This window comes from Temnothorax nylanderi, unplaced genomic scaffold, assembly GCF_030848795.1.
Source record: "Temnothorax nylanderi isolate EJ_2023f unplaced genomic scaffold, tnyl_v1.0 TNYL_tig0049_pilon, whole genome shotgun sequence".
Taxonomy (NCBI): Eukaryota; Metazoa; Arthropoda; class Insecta; order Hymenoptera; family Formicidae; genus Temnothorax; species Temnothorax nylanderi.
This window is the reverse complement of record NW_027249111.1, coordinates 1,158,801-1,177,589: the sequence shown is the minus strand read 5'-3', so window position 1 is coordinate 1,177,589 and position 18,789 is coordinate 1,158,801. Positions and strand designations below refer to the sequence as shown.

Here is an 18,789-nt window from a genome sequence, read left to right as displayed (position 1 = left end):
TTTGGAAAAAAATCAAAAAATCATGAATCTAACGAAAGAGAATCGAAAAATCGTGAACATAACACGTGAAAGAGAACCACAAAATCGTTCGTTGACGATACGTCCACAAAACCAAAACGACCAAAACCGTGGACATAGCACGGAAGAGAACCACAAAAACGTGCACATTACCCACAGGATTCGAGTACAGCCTAAACGCGCGCGCGCGCGGCCTACATACATACAATATACATACATACAAGCAATAGATAACATAGGATAGGAATAGAGAATAGAAATCCAACGCCTCGGAAATTCTGTTCCTATATTGCCTGCTAGATTCAGCTGGATTGCCTGCCTACTGTTGCCTCTGCAGCCTCTGCTTGGCAATCCTGGCCAATCCTGGCATTGTGCTGATTGTGCATGTTGTGCTGGTTGTGCATTGTGCATTGTGCAAGGGGCAAGGGCCTTGATGGCCTTAACCCTTAACGTGTCACGTATATGTGTGTCAACAAATGCAACGCTCTTAAAAGGAACAATGTCGAAACAGACAAGAGTGCTGGAATTGAACAAGTGCATTTTGTCTCGATTATGGTATACATCTTTAAATATTTTCCACGTAAACAATGACAGCAATTTCTTGAAAGAATTCCATCACACGTGCTGTGTCGACTTGTCAGAATTGGAAACTGTAATTGAGAGCTTGATGTGAGTAAGCGTTACTTATCAATTACATACAGATTATAGATTATAGATTATACCATGTCAATCATTGCTTGCTTTTACATTTTGCAACATACATATTTTAGACGTATGACATGTGTTATAGACATTCTCCGAATGAAGAGCAATACCAATGGATTGCCTATGTATTGCTGTGGAAACTTATAGACAGCAAATCGTCCAATGTTGGTTGCGATATACAGTGCGATATTCAAACGCAATTCGATTGCATACAAATAAAAAATGCAATTGAGATGTGCGATAATGTACCGGACTCTTTGCATAAGGTATTTTTCTTATTGCTAGCGAAACTGGCTAACTTCACGTTACTCTTGCTTTTAAAAACGAAAACTTCATTTTCTAGGAATTGTTAGTATTTCTTCAACAAGTAAACGTGGAATGTGGTATAAAACATACTTCAAGCATTATATTGGAACAGATCCTTACATTTCTGAAAGATAACATGTATGTCAATGTGGAAACTGTGTGTTGGATTATAAACAAATTAATATCTGTAGCTCCAAACGCACACAATGTTGTTAGCAATTTACAAGACATTTATTCTTCTACTTTCAAGTCATGCCTAGAACACATTCCAGCCAGAAGAAACTGCTGTTTAAATCATACGATAGCGATCGATTCCTCTTCTGAAGCTGATTCGCCCACTCATGGCAATCCTTTACAAGTGGTTCTACGCCTTTTGTCAAAAATAGATGTGGATATAGATGCACAAGTCGAATTTTTAAATATAGTCTGTCCTACGCTTTTCAAATCGCACCACGTTAAAGATATTGAACTTGCGTTATATTCGCGAAAAAATGAGAAAATGTTGAGCGAATGGCTTTCACTTTGGAATAAGACACACGCGTGTCTCGAGAGCGCTACCACTTTACCGACAGCATATAATATAAGCGAAGGTATATTTAAATTAGCAGAAAACTCGGAAATTTCTTTGGGCAAACAGGAATTACTTGAGAGAACATGTACGAGAAAATTGCATTGGTTGAATGATATTTTGGTAAGTTTCGTATTTTAAGCCTCCCCTTATAACTTTAATCGTTGAAACAATTTGACAACTAACGGATAAACAGATACGTTATTTACATGTTGCAGGATATATGTTGTATCTTGACTACGAAGAGAAAATACAACAAAGTCGAATTATTGTTATCGTGTGATTTATTAAGAAGGTTATATCCAGTGTTGTTGTTTAAAGCATTAAACGATTGTCCGCAGGAAATAATCAATACTAGCGAAAGCTACGACAATGATATTTTTATCTGTGAGTCCATCAGCTTTCTCTTGGAGAAGTGTTACCCTGATCTACGCAACGACTATGATTTAAACAAATTATATACGCTCTTAAAAAGCCACATTAGAATCGTAGTATATATTTTACAGTGGAAGAAGAGACATTTTGTAAATGCGAAATTAGATGGCAGAGAATTGAAAAATGTGCAATCTGATGCGAATGCGATTGAACGGACGGTATCTGTAAAACAGATTTTGTCTCTTTTGCAAAAACACAATATACTCTTCGTCTTGAAACTCACGACAAATATACACGATCAAGATCACAGTGATATCCAAGATTTGCTGAAGGAGACTTCTCCGAACCAATCTGCCAACTTCCAAGCATATTGTTGCATAATAAGCGCCTTAAAAGCTATTTTCCTATGTGAATTTTACAACACGGAATATAAACAAGTTACTAAATATTTCACTGACATGATATCATACTTATCCTCTTTATTCCCTTTATCATCAAGGATGGAGACAATGGAGAGTATATTTTCCTTATTATTTTTACGTTATGAAGATTTCAACGTTACAAATGCCAGTTCCAAAGATGATGATCGCACTATTCGTAAGTCGGTGGAATATGACAAGTCAGGCTTCATAGCTAATAAATATGCTGTAAGAGACATGCTATATTATTTATGGAGGAATACTTTGATTACGACAGAAGAGATCGATGAATTACTAGTACTCGGATTGCACGAAGAAATACAACGACTTCGCGAAACTATGCTCACCTTTAAGTCAACATTGAAGGACACTCGTTGGAGATTGAAATTCCATAAGGGATCTGATTTTATTGAGAATGTTGGTATTCCGCAGGACGAATCAGATAGTTCCTCTATTACAAATAAATCAGAATCTGTAGTCTCTCAAAAACCAAATTTCCCACATCGCGTCAAGGGAGACAGTTTTTTTTATAAAGAAGACAGCGCTTCGAATGAAACTAAAGTTAAGTCTGACAGTAGTTCGGAATCCGGCAATAAACGCAGAAAGCGTTCGAAGATCAGTACAACAACGGCAGATTATTTGTCAACGAAAGACAAACTGTCCTTGATCAATTTAATGCTGGCTTCGAAAGAAAGTTTGATTTTACATTGTTTGTGGAAGGGCAATTTTCAGAAGGCACAAGAGGTAGTTGAGGTAATGTTGCTTTATTCAAATAATGCATCTACTATCATACAACTTTTATGTCTTCCTTCTATGCAAATTAGATCTATGTTGAACAAACGTTTCATTAGTTGATATGTCTACATGATCATCGAATAAATCATATTAATTATTAATAAGGTCGGACGCAATCATAACGTGTGTGTGTGTGTGTGTGTGTGTGTGTGTGTGTGTGTGTGTGTGTGTGTGTGTGTGTGTGTGTGTGTGTGCGCGTGTGAGTGAGTGTGTGTGTAAAACATATTTCTCATTCTTACATCCAGGGAAGTGTTTCTACTTCCGTAGCGAAAGAGTTCTGACCAACCTACACACCAACCTACACAAATTCTGGCCAACGGACATCTGAATTTGATTTTTTCTAAATTATATGCGGTTAGTAAATAGCGGTTAGCGAACGCGCTAACATTCATATATTTCTTATCGCAGCTTCAAAAGTTTTGTACGCGTTATATTCGTATTCAGTAGCCTCATATTTAACAGGCTCTTTCACATCTTTCACTTTTTTTAAGTCCTTGACGAAAATACCAGGTGGATTCGTTGCGTAATATTGTTTGACGAGTATAATCCTTTTTCGTGGAAAACAAAACTTGCAACGGAAACAGCAGCAGCACCATCCTGAAATATAGTATAATTTTCATATATAATATAATAATATTTCTCCATTTATAATAATATAATTTCTTTCAAATCAAGACAAGGACCACTGCAGGAATAGCAGGAGAATCGAGTCACCTCTTTGACACCAACAGGGAATTGCGAAGCAAATGTAGATTAACAGCCAAACTCTGAAAACCAACCATGTCCTCGAGAGGATCAGCTTCGCGGTCGTTGTGTCTTTCGCGCGCTGATAATCGTACAAAAGGCATTCTATGGCTTTAATTCCAATCTGACTTAATTCTTCCTTCGTACAGTTTTTGGGTCTTTTCAAATCCATTATTCTTTTCAATGCTCCTTTCAGCGTATTCTTCGGCGGTTCTTTCTTCTCGGTATAATTCAGTACTTTCCCTTCCTTTATGTCGTATTCGAGCTGCTGTTCGTATTCCATTTTGAATCTTTCATAATCATATGATTCTTCGTGAGAACTTTCGTTATCCGCGAGTGTAGATAATCTTTCCGAGATCGAAGACTGGTCCAGAAGATTTTTCGTCGCGTCACTCATAGTTTCTTGGTCATATTCGTACAAGTTGTATTGTGTATATGTCTCTGGCGTTTTCGCCAAGTATCCAGTCGTTTCCGTCTCTTCAGTTGTAACATTTCTGTTTCTTATCACTTGAAAGAAATCCATCTCTTCGTTCAAAGTTGTTTCATAATGGTTGGTTGTCTCTTCGCGTTTTACTCTAATTACGCTTTTTACACTTTTCTCTGTTTGTTTGGCAATGGAAGGCTATTCTTTATTCCTTCTCTCTTCATTTATCAATATATACTTGATTGATTTATCGTATTAATTAGTAATCATATTAATTAGTACCTGTGGCAACATTTGTTGTGCCCTTTCTGTAATTCTGTAATTTTTTAAAAATCTGCGCACTCCTCTTGTTCTTTTCAGACTCAATATGATTAATTGTCTTGATTGATGTTACATCAACACTCGGCTTCGTGGTTTTGAAGAAATACTGGTTTAAAAGCATAGATTTAATAATCTTATATATGTATAAAGAAACCTTGTTGACCCTTCCTTCTTCCAGTAAGATATTTACCTTATCCAAATTATGCTTAAAACCAGCGACAAATGGTTTATTTTCTTGCTCCAAATTGAATATCTCTTTCGTGTGTGATCGCAAGTAGAAAAATATATCTGAATATTGTTTCTTGCCTTCGGCGTTACGCTCATTGTAATATTTTACATGAGAATGTAATGGTCCATATCTGCCTTCATCTTCTACGAGAGGTTTTAAATCCGCAAGATCTCCTGGTTGAATCATTTCATTTTCGCTCTCCTCATCGTAATTCACATCGTCCAGTGCAATTTCAAAGACTTTCATGTCTCGCATATCAATCTATAATGGATAACTATTGTAATTTTAATCAAGATACAAACATTTCAAGTATAGAAAACGAACGGTTTGCTTTAAGTACTTAACTGCATGAGAAATTGTTTGTAAAACACGAATCTGAATCATTAGAAACGCAGCCGCTCTTCGATACAACATTTTAAGCTTTTTCCAACGTTATTTAGGTATATATATGTATGTATATTCTGTTTCTTAGATGTTCCACATGGAAAACACACAATTAGACGGCGAGATTCGATTTGCGGAAGCGCTTCACAAATTTAAGCACAATATATGTAAAGACATTTATACTTCAGATGCAATCGATTCTTCTAAAGAAAGCTCAAGAACTTCTACACTAGAGGTAAACATATATATTCTATGGCATATTGTACGATAAATATCTTACTGAAATATAAGTATTATGTGTAAGAGTGTTACGATATGTGTTTGCAGAATATAAAATTTGCTGCGCAAGAAGGTGTACAATCCTCTAGATACATCAACCAACTTGAAACATTTCTGGCGTCTCAACAAGTACATTTACGAATGTTGGATACAAATATCCTACGCAGTGACGAAATGTTAACTCTTAGCGTGCTGGATCTAAGTTTGACTATAGGCGAAACATATCAGATCTCAAATAATCTATGTGATGTAGCCATGAAGTATTTGAAGCTCTGTGAAACGTTTGACAGCACAGGACACGCAAGTTTCTTCTCGAGAATCCATCAATTGTTTTATGAAAATAAAAATAATACGCCTATGACAACGATACTGTGTGACGCTAGAATTCCATTGTACATAAAGGAATGGAAAGAGAACGATGCCATCTGGTGCGAATTTGAGAATAATTATCGCACGTTGTACGATCTCGAGAGAGCGGAGATTACAGAGACGCGATCTTGCGACAATAATTATATCCTAGGGTTAAAAACGATAGAAAAAATGTCTGATATTTTTAATAGGGAAAAATATCTTTACAACGTCTACTCTTACCTGCAGCTTGTATCCACTATTATTCCAGGTATTGGTAAATTCATTCGTTTATTTACCTTAATTCACACTCGTTAAACTAATTAGACTTGTACTAATTTGTTATTATATCGTTTTCAGACGACACTAATGTACGGACAGTGTTTGATTTATTGAAGACGCCGTTACATCATTATTTTGGATATCAGATATTCGACTTGAGCACGGAGCCAGATAAGCTTGAAAAAATCGCTTTTGGTTTGCAAGTGAACTTGATATACAGCATCCTTGTAAATGCATGTCCGAGTATTTCTTGTTATAATGAAAGAAACTGCAGCAGTATCAAGGATTCTGAATGCATTATACTGAATCAATACCAAGAGGAATCGGTATACAAACTACTATAGAGGAATCTATTAAATACGCCAAATTTTTACTGCCAATTAACAGCACATAGTATAGTATAGTATATAATACGGAATTATCGCGTCTTTACAGGGTGCGAAAAATGTCACAGTTAAAGGACCGAATCAATGTGTCTCGGAAATATTGGCAGAGCTCCTGCAGGTTCTGCGCAACGTAAGTTCGGGACAATCTCATCTGGATAATTCATACTTGAGAAGTATCTCTGATCGTACGGACATACGGGTGATTCTAAATAAGACATCGAGCCTCGCCAGCCTTGATCTCGGCGAATTATCCGTAGGAGACGAAACGTTGACATTCTTCTTGAACGTTTGGAACATCATGTTCCTACATGCAAATTTGGATGTATGGTCCAAGGATCCGCCTCTCCAAAGTTTGAGGCATACAGTCTCCTTGACATCGATCGGTTACATGATCGGCGATCTCGGCTTGGTGACACTCGCCGCTCTTCGATCCAAGTTATTGGGTAGCCTCGCGAACGATAAAAATCTTAAATTCTTCACACGTGTGGAGGAGCTTAACGAATTGGCATGGCAGGACTTGGATCTCGTGCAGAATCCAAAAATAATCTTCGCCATGGCTAATGAATTTTATGGCACGCCTGAGATTCGTGTAAGCTATATACCTAACGCTCGATTAATTATTCATCAATGGTAAAAAACATATGGATATGATCAATGTACTCAACATTGTAGGTGTACGAGGCGCAGACGTTGAACGACGCGTTGAATGACGTGGCTCACGATTATATCGCATATTACTCGTCGGTGTCGCCCGATGACAAATCTATAGATAGACCAAGGCGAAAAATCAACTTGCCTGATCTTGTGAGGCGGTATCGAAGCACGTTTGCACGAAATACTGATATCGATGTGACAAACGCTAGTAGGAATTTGCTTCCAGCGGATGATTTCGAAAAATTAAACGGAGATGTAGATGTGGAATACACTATGTCTAATTATACGTACCAAGTGATGCTAAAATATTCTGGACGCGGTACATCTAGCGTTACAACCACAAATGTCATACAGACATCATTTTGGCAGACTCGCAAATTAAGACCTAGCTTGTTGCAATATCTGGAAAGACATTGCTGGCTCCTCTCTTATCTTATACAGAGGATGCACAACGAGAATCCGACTATTTTGGAGAACAATTACGATAATATAAAACGTACCGCGTGTCTCGAGAATCTCTTGAATTCTTCGTGGGTTGACAAGCTGAAACTCTTATTTAACAATAATAATCAAACTCTTGCCGCTATTCACGATAGTGTACCTGTGCGCGACGTATGGCATTATTTCGAGCTTAGAAAAGATCATAATTGGCAAAATTCTTTGGAGATATTAAATGCCTTAGCTGACAGCGTCATAAAATATAATACAGAGCTGCAGCGCTTCAAGGATCTGATTCTAAGTCACACGCTGTCCAATCTGGGTGTCCTGTCTATCACACGAATGCTGCAGTATCTGTACCAAATCAAAGATATACACATACTGGCGCAAATGATATTGCACAACATTAACAAGTGGCCTATGATTTTGTGCGAACACGCGTTAAGCCACGCGTTGCAGCACGAGCACAGTCACAAGTTGCCAGTGCACTGCAGACATCGGATGAACGGCATCTTGTGCAGAATAACGATCTTCCATAAAATGATTCCGTACTGCATGAGTAGGTCAAACAGCACATGGTACGACATCGTATATTGTACGGAGAAGGTCGATCCGTTTGAGATCATCAAGTCCCTGATCGATGCGGATCAATTTGAGTTATGTTTAGAGTGGCTGGAGTGTCAAGCATTTTCTCTGGAGATGCAAACTCCTGTGATCCAAGATTTTCTGATAGGCCTTTTAAAAAATGAACAGCAAGATTTCAAGCAAGCTTTAAAGGTATACGAGATTTCTATTACATAAAAATCGTTGATATATCCTTGTAAATACTTGTCAATAATTCGATAATAAATATTTTAGTTTCTTCAAGCGTTACCGTTGAATCAGTCGGTAAAGATATGTAAAGGGGTTCTCAAGAAATTAGAATCTATTAGCGCATTGCAATTTATCGCCAACTATTTATTGGACCACTGCAGAATAGTAGAGCAACCAAAGTACCGGAAAACTTTGGTGGGACTAGAAATTCTGAACATGTTGGAAAATAAAGACAGAGCGTTATACATCCACTTGATAAAAGAGCCATTATTGATGCTGGAGCAATTATTGATGAATAGTAAATTTGAAAATATTCAAAAGATTTTGAATATGCTGCATGAGGTTTTGCAACATACCGATATAGGTATCGGCACGTTTGACAAAATTATACGGTTTTACGCCAAAAAGTCGTTGGACTTTCGCGTATCGCTCCAACGTGACGGTACCGAAAACAAAGCCAGAAATATTTCACAATCTAATCTTGAGACGGAGAACAACGAATTTATTATGCCTGTTAACGTGCCCACTAAGGAGGAATGGGTCCCAAATGATAGGGTAATTCGAAAACATTCATAACGATGTTACAACTGATATATATACGCGCGCTACTTTATACCCGTATTTTCCGGTTATTAATTGACGTAACAAAAATCGTTTGTTTAATAGGCGAGAGAATGCGATTGCTGCAAGGCTGTGATATTTTCGATGTTTAACAGACGACACCACTGTCGGCGATGCGGTCGTGTTGTTTGTGCCATGTGTTCTCAGCATCGCATGCAAGTTGCTGGTTATCCTAGTTCTGTGCTGGTACGCGTGTGCGACGATTGCAAGCATCAGACGGTATTGCAAATGCGTGCGGTGCAAAGTGTCCCGTCGACATCCAGCAGCGAGTTGTTTGATTATTGGCGATTGACAAGAGACGAAAGACACAATCGCACCATAAGAGAAGAGTTTTCGTTCGAGTATGCCCCAAATATTTCGCTGTGTCTTGCTATTCTGAATTTGCACTTTGATCCCAAGATATATACCAGGTAATAATTCGTAAGTTTCTTAAGAAAGAGGATGTTATTAAAAATGTTGCGTGTGTGTGTGTGTGTGTGTGTGTGCGTGTGTGTGTGCGTGTGTGTGTGTTTAAATTTGTAAGAAATAAGTAAAACAGAATCTTGTTACCGCACAGTTTCCTCTTGGACCGTTGCGATGAAATGAAGCGATTGCTCCGACCCGTTAATGGCGGCAGGATAAATCCCGAGGTTGATCACGCGGTGATCATCAAGATGATACGTTCTCTATTGGTCGCGGCTAAGATGAAATGCGCGAAATTTGGTTTCAATACCGGCCTCGCACATTGCGATCGGTTCCTATCGCAGGTGGATCTAATTGCGACTCTAGTTAAATCTGATTGTGTGGCTCTTATACCGACCGATGACCTCGACGAGCACACGCTGAGAAAATTACGCGATCTCCTCACCGAGAAGGAGCGTTGGACGTTGGCGTTGGACGTCAGCACGAAGGCAGGATTGGACACGCAGGGCGTGTGGGCCGCCTGGGGAAAGGCTTGTTTGAAGGTGGGATACTTGGAACAGGCGAAAGAAAAGTTCCACCATTGCCTCGACAAAATTCTGCACGAGGATCTCGACGATTGGGTCGTGCTATCTTATTCCAAAGAGTCGATCGAAAACCCCGAGACAGAGTTAACGGTAACGGAAACGACAACGTCGGCGCCGAAGAGAGACGAAATATTGGACGGGGGAAAAAGGGCGTGCAAAGGCGGTCACTTAAAGAGGACGGAATATTCCAAGTGCCGGCCGCTGAAAGATCCGCCATTGTTGACAGAAATTCTGCAAATATTAGATAACTTGAGTACATACCGATCGCGAACACAGCATTCGAGTCCGCAACCCAAGTCCGATGCGGCGCAGGAAATCTTACAGACGCTCAACAGCTTGAAAGCTGTTAGCCAAAATCAGTTTAACGTTAAATATCTAATACCCGCTAATCAGACAGTTTATTATCAAGAAAGTCTGTACTATCTGTTGGCGTATGGAAGTTATACCTCCATCTTACAGTTCTTTTTGAAGCATAAAGAGTTTGACAAGTGCCTGGCGTATATCTTAGACAATGACATGGAGCGTGATTTGTTTCTCAACGGGGTTTACTTGTACTGTTTGAGGAACGGCCACGTCGAGAAACTTCACGATGCGATGAGAGCAAAAGATCCCACTTTGGTCATTTGGAGGAAGTACCTGATAGCCGTCTGTCATTTCATGGAAAGGAAGCAATATTGGTATATTTTATACCGGATACAGCTCTTCATGAGGGACTGCGTGAGAGCATCGATGACGTGCATCCGTTTTTATACTACCGAAGCGAAAACCTATTCAGACTTGCACAACAGGGCGCATTTGTTACAAGACGCTCAAAAGCACTTGGAGTCGGAATTGCAGATGGAGAGCTTGACCAAAAGAAGAAAGAACATAAGCTCGGGTCACAGTGGCCAAAGTACTTTAGCGATGGAGATGGAACCCTCGGAGATAGACAGGCATATAAACACTATATGCAGACAGACGGAAATTGTCAAGTTTCTAGCGAACTGCGAAAAAGAAGAAAGAGTCTCGACTGAATTTTTAAATCTCTTCCCAGATATTGACAGCGATAACACCCCGACACTCGAGTTGCCTACGTTATTTGGCAATCAACAGCAGAAGATACATTTATCCGTTTTAGCTATATTGTGCGGCCGTGATATTGGGGAAGGATTCGGCATAGCTTTTCGGATAATACAAGGTATGTATTTAGTATTATCAACAACAATATAACACAAATCAGTGTAATTCATTATTAATGTAATAATATGTGCTGCTATATTATGTGCGCCAACTAACATTTTGTCTCAATGTATGTATCATTTTTATAGATTATAATCTTCCACAACAAAAGGTGTATTCTTTAGCTGGCCATGTATTGGCTTTAAAAAGTAACGTAGCCGCAATCGAGCAATTGATCAAGTGCTGCCGCAGCTCTGGAGCACATAATGCCCACGTTATTTCTGATCATGTCTTGGCACACTGTGTGAAATTATTGTTGACTCATTCGTACAGCGAACAGAATCCGACGCTCAAAAATCATATAGATACTTTAATCAGACTAATAATCGACACAGAACTTAGAGTGAGCTTTACTTCAATTATGTCAATATGTATACAGGCGCGCATGTAACTGGTTATAAATATATTTCGCAATACTATTCTTTTCCAGATAAATGCATACATTGAAAGTAAACAACTGAAGGCTGCGTATCTGCTTGCGGTTAAGCATTCTAGGGCACAAGATATAAGGAGAATCTTAAAAGAATCAGATAGGCTCGGTCAAAGTGCAATTAAAGCGATATGCTTAAAGTGGCTACAACAAGAACCAAAAGGATAAGCATCCGGAAGAAAAAGGAAAATAAAGAAGATGTTATCATTATCATTGATATATATTATAAACAATATTTAAGTCAAGTGTTTGTTGTAATACAATAAAGTTTTTTGTATCCATTGCAAAAGTTTCTGTGTGATGTACGTGCATGTCTGTATGTGAGTAAGTATGCGTGCGTTTTTTAATTTTTTTGTCTATACACGTAATTACAATGTAGAATTAATCTAAAAAAAATGTTTGTTTTTATTATCTAAGAATTAAAGTTTAAGCTCATGAAAAATATGGATTTGAAATTTTGAACGTCACAAACCGGATTTTCTACTGAAGAATCGACCTACTCTCGTTTTATCATTAAAAAAATTCTTGAAACTATATAATTACTATTAATATAGTAACATTCATTGAAAATCATAGAATATTCCCTAATTTTTCTTAAAAAATTAATTACATATGCCTTTCTTAAATCTAAAATAATCCCTATTTCACATCATCTTATTTTTACAGCCGTTTATGTTATGTATATCTGAATATGCATAGAAAATATAACAACTGTAATTAATATAGATAAAACTTGGCTCTAATGACAATGTTCAAGTACAAAGGATATGAAATGCAAAGACAGAGGAATGTATAGAATAAGAAATACATCTCTAACATAAGAAAAGATGGAAAAAATTTACAATTTTGCAAATATTTATACAATTATCTTACTTATTTTGTCTTAAACCATTTTTATCAAGTCAATATATAGCTACAACATGAATCCATCTCAAAATGATATATTTTTCCAAATACTTTATGAGGATAAAATATTTAATGGGAATTGGAGAGAATTCTTTTATCATGAAAGCGGCATAAGCTAAATTTTGATATATGAAGAATATAATTGTGCTATGCAGACAATTTGATACATGATTAACATCGTGATTTTATTCATGACACTCTATAATATTAAATAGAGTTCATATATGTATATATAAGGAAATAAATATATAAATATAAAAAGACAAACTTTCCCCGAATTTATATTAATTAATTAAAAAAAAAAACTAGAGAAATGCTACATTTCTACATGGAATTTGTAAGTTGTAAAGAGATGCAAGATGCTTGCTCGTTACTATTTATCTTCCGTCAACGATGATAATCTTTCTTCATATTTTTCAGCAAACTTATTATCTGTACTCTTAATAGCTGCCAACAAAGAATCTTTCTCGCATTGCGACCAATTGCTACTCCACTCTCTGAAGAGCTTGACGCGACACTGAAACAAGCTTGGAGGCCTGTCAGATCCTTCGCAACCCAACTTCTCTATTCCAGCCACCAGTCCATTCACGAGCCCTGAAGGACCGCAATTCTCCAGCAACACACCCAGAAAATCGTTCCGCTGCATTTCGGACCATTCTTGAAACCATTCTATCATGTAACGCAGTTGAGCCTCGTTTGATAACATAGTAGACATGGTTCCCGCTTAAAAAAAAAAAAAAGATTCCAATAGTCAGTTGTGGACTTTGACAGGAAAAAAAACTCAAGTTTTATCATGATTGCATTTTACAGTAATTAATTTTAAAGAGGACTGATAGAAAGAAAGATTGTATAAAATAGCTTTTTGACATAGAAGTTCAAGTGTGGGAGCAGTTTTTGGGGAAATTTTATATATATCTATATATATTACACACAGCTTAACACACGTAACACACACATTTTGCAAAGTGTCCGCTATAAAATTTTGTCGGCAAAATGCCAACAGAAGTAAAGTAAAAATTGCTAATATGAGGTACGCAGATTGAGTATAGAATAAACCGAACAAGATCCGTCAATTCGCATTCGCGAATTTAATTTAAATGAGTACGAGAGATGAGAGGTTCCGTTTCCGCTAGCTGACCTAGCTGTCAGATTACATTAGGTGGTAGAGAACATGACACGAGCCTAATGTAAAGACAATTAATGGTAGCCTGCTGCAAACGCTAGCAATATGCAATATGCAATACGTGTATATGTATATAATAATATCGTTACGCATTATATACAATTATACATAATGCGTGCTGTATGTATGCTTGTTGCAATTGCAATTAAATCGCTAAATACGGCTGTCAGCTGCCTATTTTTTCTTTACATTATGTCCTTGTAACTAGATGAGTCTCAGAATGACAGCAGCAGTAATTTACCCCGAAGAGAATCAAGTGCGAAGTTGCGAACGTTGCGAACAGAAGGAGCGTGGCAAAATATTGGCTGGCAAAGGATCGCGCGAATGCTCTTTCTCTCTCGTTAGGTTATGAACGCCATTCTCGATTCTCGTCTCGGTGCAATCAGTGCAATGGTCAGCAATGGTGCAAAGCAAACGCGGCTGGATCGCTGGATCTGAGAAATGAGTAACCTGTCCTGTCCCGAGTACTCTGGGTGCGAGAGATAATTGACTAGACCCGGGTACAACGGCGAATTCCGCGAATTACCAAGTAGGGTTTCGGCCAGTTTCGGCTTATCGGGCCTGTGCGCGCCGCCAGTCCGCCAGTCGCCACGTCCGGTCCGTCGTCTGGTCTGGTCTGGTCGCTCAACAGCACAACAGCTATCAACAGTTATCAACGGCTAATCTAGCCATTTATCAATTTTATCATCACGAGCATCGCGACGGATGACGGATGACGGATGACGGAATGACGGATCCGCGAAAAATGTTTTACCCTCTGAAAATGACGCACGTGGAAAGACGGGAAGACAGGAAGACGGGAACGTATTCACAGTATTCACGAAACAGCATTCGAACGCTTCGTCTCAGACTGTTAACAGTAATAATATTTATTAATATTTTTGTACGGAATACACAATTTAGGTCGACAACTTGCATTTTTTGGGGTTAGCCTGCGTCTCGCCTTCCTCTTCCTCTTCCTCTCCCTCCTCCTCGACAGAGTCCGATTCGATGTCCGAAGAGATCGATTGACTCGCCATTTCTGCGCAAATTGCGAAAATCAAGCTGTAGATTACATTACAGGGGATAAGAAAACAAATTACTTGCAGCGTATAGCGTATATCGAGTTACCTTGCGCCCTGCCGGGCGCGTCTCGTCGTTGAATTATCGCGGTCAAGAAATCGTTAACTTCCGACCGTGTATCCCGTAGACTTCGCATCAACGTCCTCAGGTCGTTTCCAGCCTCAGACCGAGCAGCCTCGTGCTCATGGATACATTTTCCCTCGTCGTATATCCTCACTCGAACGCCAGTAACGTTCATCGCGCCTCGACTGGCCCTGACCGGCCCGACCCGACGCCGATCAAGTTTGAATCAAGTTTGAATCTCGGTTGCGTCTTGCGTGGACGCGCGTGACGCAACTCGCACGTATCTACATCCAATCCAAGTCGGTCTTTAACACTGGTCGTTGCCGTCGCCCGTCGTTGGTCGTCGACGGAAATCGCGCATAGCGCATAGGCCGAGCGGGCCGAGCCGAGTCTACCACGAGTGTCCGTTATTCCACGTTATTCTCCTCAAATTCGACTGTGATTGGTCAGTTTCTTACGACACCCATTGTAGACCCGGTCTCACACGTGTCTACGACGTCTACGTCGTCTACGTGTGTATAATCGCGCACTCGGTGCACCTTCAAATTTAACTCTGCACGCTCGTCTTACTTAAATCGATTTAAGACGTTCTTAAAAAGGCGCCCTAGAAATTTTTAGATATCTTTCAGACATGTTTTTAAGACATAATAATGTTCTAGGAAGGGAGAAGGGATACGTCAATTTGGTAACATAGCGATTATAGATTGTCTATTTTGCTTTTATTTTGCTCTTACTGACATGATAAGGCATACAATTCTTTCGTTAAATCATTTATGTTCTTCACACTCACAAGAGCTTTTTTCTCTATCCATTTCTTAATACGTACGTTTCTTATATAGGTACTTATTCTAAAGATAAAACTGATAACTAGAAGATAAAATCTTACTCTGAAGAAGATGAATACTCTCAAAGTACTCAAAAAACTTGTAAAACATGTAGAAAATTAAAAAAAAAAAACGATTATAGTTGATACTAAATATTTTGATAATTGATATTCAAATCGGAGTGTATGCCTTATCCACAGATAAGGTGCACAATTCTTCCAATAGATCATTCATATCCTTTACATTCAAGAACTTTCTTATTTCTTCACACGTTTCTTGATGTGTCCTTGAATATTTTCTCTCGAGAAGAGGACAAAACTTATCGTTTAAAAAAGATGAAATACTCACACTTTGGAAATCAAGATATTTGTAATACGTCTAAAAAAAAGAAAGATTAATAATTTCAATAATTAAAAAAATAGTTCATTGCCTGTCACTCAGTATTTAAACTAGCTATTTAAACTGCTATGAATCATTAATATATATATATATATATATAGATATATAGGTAGAATCGTGTACATGGTGTGTACGCACACGCGCCGTGTTTCAATTTTTATATCCAATTGTAAATACCTTGAACTTTTTGTTCAGTGGATCTACAGTAAGAGCTTTTAAAAAATAGTCTGCCGCATTTGGTATGTCTTTATGGAGAGAATAATAAGTTATTGCAATTGCCAGCAATATAGATATTCGTCTTTCTTTAACCGAGTGCTCATACTTCTTCAACATTCGCAATAAATGTGGTAAGGGTTCCAGCTCTCCTACTTCCCAACCATACTGTATATAGCAAAGTTCGGCCACAAAGTTATTACATTCGGCAGCCTTTTTAAAATACTTCAAAGCTTCCTAAAAAATGTAACATGTATAATCTTTTTAAGGAACAAGAAGAGAGATAATATATAATATCAGAACCATTTAACTACCGAGATATATTAATAGATAAGCGCAAGTATAAGCGACACGCACAGATGTCGATAAAGGAACATATATTTTTCCAACAAAATTAAAATTTGCTTAAATATCAAAAATAATATTTTGCATCGATAGCTACATTAGCAACTCATACTTGTCTCTTTCATTGTTATCAGAGTTCTTTTATGGAATTTAGAATTATTTTATTATCTCTCTTTTAAAACGGTACAATAAAATTATTATATTACATATAATCCTGTTATTATACTGACTTTATAATCTCCGCTCTGTTCATACAACATTGCGGTATAATGCAGATACGTAGAATTATTTGGTACTATTTCATTTACAGCATCCAAACACTCTTTTGCCGATAGTCTCTCATCCGAGCTTACACGCAGGAACATGAGAGCTAGTGCTAAGAGCACTTTAGAGTTGTTGGGTTTTGCTTTTAAAATATCTTTCGCTATTTGTATCACTTCTCTTTCGTTGGCGTTTTTCCTCATTAAATACTCTCTTTCTCTGTTAAATTTATAAAAACTTTCTATACGCATTTGCAAATAATATATGCCAAATACGTGATTCTTGGACATAGCGTATGCGATTTCGAAGTGTTCTTTTTCTATATCCGATACGTTAGATGAAACATTTATCAAACGTCTTTGACGTCTAAGATTCTTTGCAAGAATAAAGTGCCATAATGCACAATCTTGATTCTTCTCGACTGCTTTCCTAGCAGTGTCAACTGCTTTGTCCATACCGAAATCTTTTAAACAAGACCATAGGACACTTTGACAACCGTATAAAGCACCTGACTCTATGTCGCTGAAATCTTCGGTATCGATTATATTTGGTAAAATTTCTTCCACTCCATCCATATCGTTTGCGTCGTACAAAGAAAAGCATTTTGTGGCATAAAAAACGTGTTCGATCGCTCTTATCATTCGATGAAAATCTTTCCTGTAATCATCATGCAATAATATATATTTTAGATTAAAAGAGACTTTAAGAACATAACATAAATAATATAATCAAGCAATTGTGTATTGTACTCTTGTTGAATCTCCATTAAAATCTCTCCAGCTTTTTCAATCCTTCTTGTTGCTTCATCGTTATCTGCGCTCGACACAGCTTTGTAGCATTTCAACAAAGATATTAATAACCGTTCCAAGGGATGAGCTGTTTCATCGTCCACCAATTGATCATCTTCATCATTTTTAATTGTGGACTGTTTTATTATACAGTCCAACATTTCCCAAGTAAATGGGCAATTTAACGTTGAAAGCTTTGCCTTTATGCTCATATTCTCTTGGCTGTTGGCCATATCTTTGATATAAATCAAGTTAATCGCTATTAACAAAACTAAAGACGTGCGTTTTTAGATTTAAAATTAATAATTCTTAATAGGAAATCTGATTGCAGTGAGCCTTAGCCTTAGTTGCACGTTTTATTACACTTGATTCGTCCTTGTCTTATTTTCATAAATTTCGTTATTAAATTCTCTTATCCATTTCAAATCTAGTAGAAATCACAAAAGAGCAAGTTAGAAGTTGGAACGCACAGAGTTGAGAATACGTAATAAAAACAGATATAAAATTTGTCAAGTACGATACTATCTTATTACGCAGTAGCAATTAACATAGCGGGGTATACTATACAATACGATACATACCTAACCTTCAACTGTGACATCTCAACGTCTCAACGTCTCAACGTATGTATTATACATATATACATTCACGTCACAACAAACGTTTTGTTTTATGAATAAAATGGCATCGCGAGAATTCATTTATTTATACTGACGTAAGCTAACGTTAATGGGAATCCCCAATCCCCGACGATGGTCCCACTGGTCCCAGGTCCCAGTGGCCTAGTTTACATCGATCACTTGATACTTGATACGCGTATTAAATAGTAAATAACTAGTAAATTAGTTTGATTATTGGCTGATCAGCTCAAATATACTACTTAAATACGCGTATCAATACTCTATGTAGACCATATGGGCACTCCCCATGGTCCTCCTTATCTGAATAAAAAAAAAAAAAAAAAAAAATACGCGTATCAAGAGATCGATGTAAACTAGGCCA

At 37.7% G+C, this 18,789-nt stretch overlaps 4 protein-coding genes across 8 annotated transcripts; 1 reads left to right on the top strand and 3 right to left on the bottom strand.

The window, feature by feature from the left end:
- Positions 1-233: 233 nt before the first annotated feature.
- Sptz (zinc finger FYVE-type containing 26 spastizin) lies at positions 234-12,032 on the top strand. 4 transcript variants are annotated; one of them, XM_071706144.1, is made up of 14 exons: positions 234-687; positions 809-989; positions 1,067-1,720; positions 1,816-3,144; positions 5,377-5,523; positions 5,616-6,186; positions 6,276-6,523; positions 6,633-7,172; positions 7,256-8,452; positions 8,534-9,043; positions 9,155-9,519; positions 9,666-11,272; positions 11,403-11,656; positions 11,744-12,032. In XM_071706144.1, exons 1-14 carry the CDS (start codon positions 452-454, stop codon positions 11,909-11,911), a joined length of 8,007 nt encoding a protein of 2,668 aa, XP_071562245.1. In that variant the 5' UTR covers positions 234-451; the 3' UTR covers positions 11,912-12,032. The 4 variants fall into 4 exon arrangements, with proteins under 4 accessions (XP_071562245.1, XP_071562246.1, XP_071562248.1 ...); XM_071706145.1 differs by having other exon boundaries at positions 789-989; XM_071706147.1 differs by lacking the exons at positions 234-687; positions 809-989 and having other exon boundaries at positions 1,589-1,720; positions 1,794-3,144.
- Positions 3,140-5,378, bottom strand: LOC139772450 (uncharacterized). Its single transcript, XM_071706161.1, has 4 exons — positions 5,250-5,378; positions 4,866-5,165; positions 3,901-4,781; positions 3,140-3,783 (listed from the first exon to the last, which is right to left on the bottom strand). The coding sequence occupies exons 3-4, from the start codon at positions 4,451-4,453 to the stop codon at positions 3,575-3,577; spliced, it is 762 nt and encodes a 253-aa protein (XP_071562262.1). The 5' UTR covers positions 4,454-4,781; positions 4,866-5,165; positions 5,250-5,378; the 3' UTR covers positions 3,140-3,574.
- A 990-nt stretch (positions 12,033-13,022) lies between the features above and the next one.
- LOC139772477 (uncharacterized protein C14orf119) lies at positions 13,023-13,364 on the bottom strand. The gene has a single exon (XM_071706206.1). The coding sequence runs from the start codon at positions 13,362-13,364 to the stop codon at positions 13,023-13,025; it is 342 nt and encodes a 113-aa protein (XP_071562307.1).
- Positions 13,365-15,654: 2,290 nt separating this feature from the next.
- Positions 15,655-18,727, bottom strand: LOC139772448 (uncharacterized). 2 transcript variants are annotated; one of them, XM_071706157.1, is made up of 5 exons: positions 18,374-18,727; positions 17,749-18,022; positions 16,969-17,656; positions 16,358-16,630; positions 15,655-16,159 (listed from the first exon to the last, which is right to left on the bottom strand). In XM_071706157.1, the coding sequence occupies exons 2-5, from the start codon at positions 18,018-18,020 to the stop codon at positions 15,953-15,955; spliced, it is 1,440 nt and encodes a 479-aa protein (XP_071562258.1). In that variant the 5' UTR covers positions 18,021-18,022; positions 18,374-18,727; the 3' UTR covers positions 15,655-15,952. The 2 variants fall into 2 exon arrangements, with proteins under 2 accessions (XP_071562258.1, XP_071562257.1); XM_071706156.1 differs by having other exon boundaries at positions 17,749-18,214; positions 18,369-18,726.
- Positions 18,728-18,789: the final 62 nt, after the last annotated feature.

Excerpts from the sequence above, each read along its gene's own strand:
- Sptz (XM_071706144.1), top strand. The coding sequence starts at position 452 with ATGGCCTTAACCCTTAACGTGTCACGTATATGTGTGTCAACAAATGCA. Across the intron at positions 7,173-7,255 it reads ATGGCACGCCTGAGATTCGT|GTGTACGAGGCGCAGACGTT; the intron begins GTAAGCTATATA and ends TCAACATTGTAG. Across the intron at positions 8,453-8,533 it reads ATTTCAAGCAAGCTTTAAAG|TTTCTTCAAGCGTTACCGTT; the intron begins GTATACGAGATT and ends TAAATATTTTAG.
- LOC139772450 (XM_071706161.1), bottom strand. The coding sequence starts at position 4,453 with ATGGATTTCTTTCAAGTGATAAGAAACAGAAATGTTACAACTGAAGAG. Across the intron at positions 3,784-3,900 it reads TCCCTGTTGGTGTCAAAGAG|GATGGTGCTGCTGCTGTTTC; the intron begins GTGACTCGATTC and ends ACTATATTTCAG.
- LOC139772477 (XM_071706206.1), bottom strand. The coding sequence starts at position 13,364 with ATGTCTACTATGTTATCAAACGAGGCTCAACTGCGTTACATGATAGAA.
- LOC139772448 (XM_071706157.1), bottom strand. The coding sequence starts at position 18,020 with ATGGCCAACAGCCAAGAGAATATGAGCATAAAGGCAAAGCTTTCAACG. Across the intron at positions 16,631-16,968 it reads AACAGAGCGGAGATTATAAA|GAAGCTTTGAAGTATTTTAA; the intron begins GTCAGTATAATA and ends TACATTTTTTAG. Across the intron at positions 16,160-16,357 it reads CACTGAACAAAAAGTTCAAG|ACGTATTACAAATATCTTGA; the intron begins GTATTTACAATT and ends TCTTTTTTTTAG.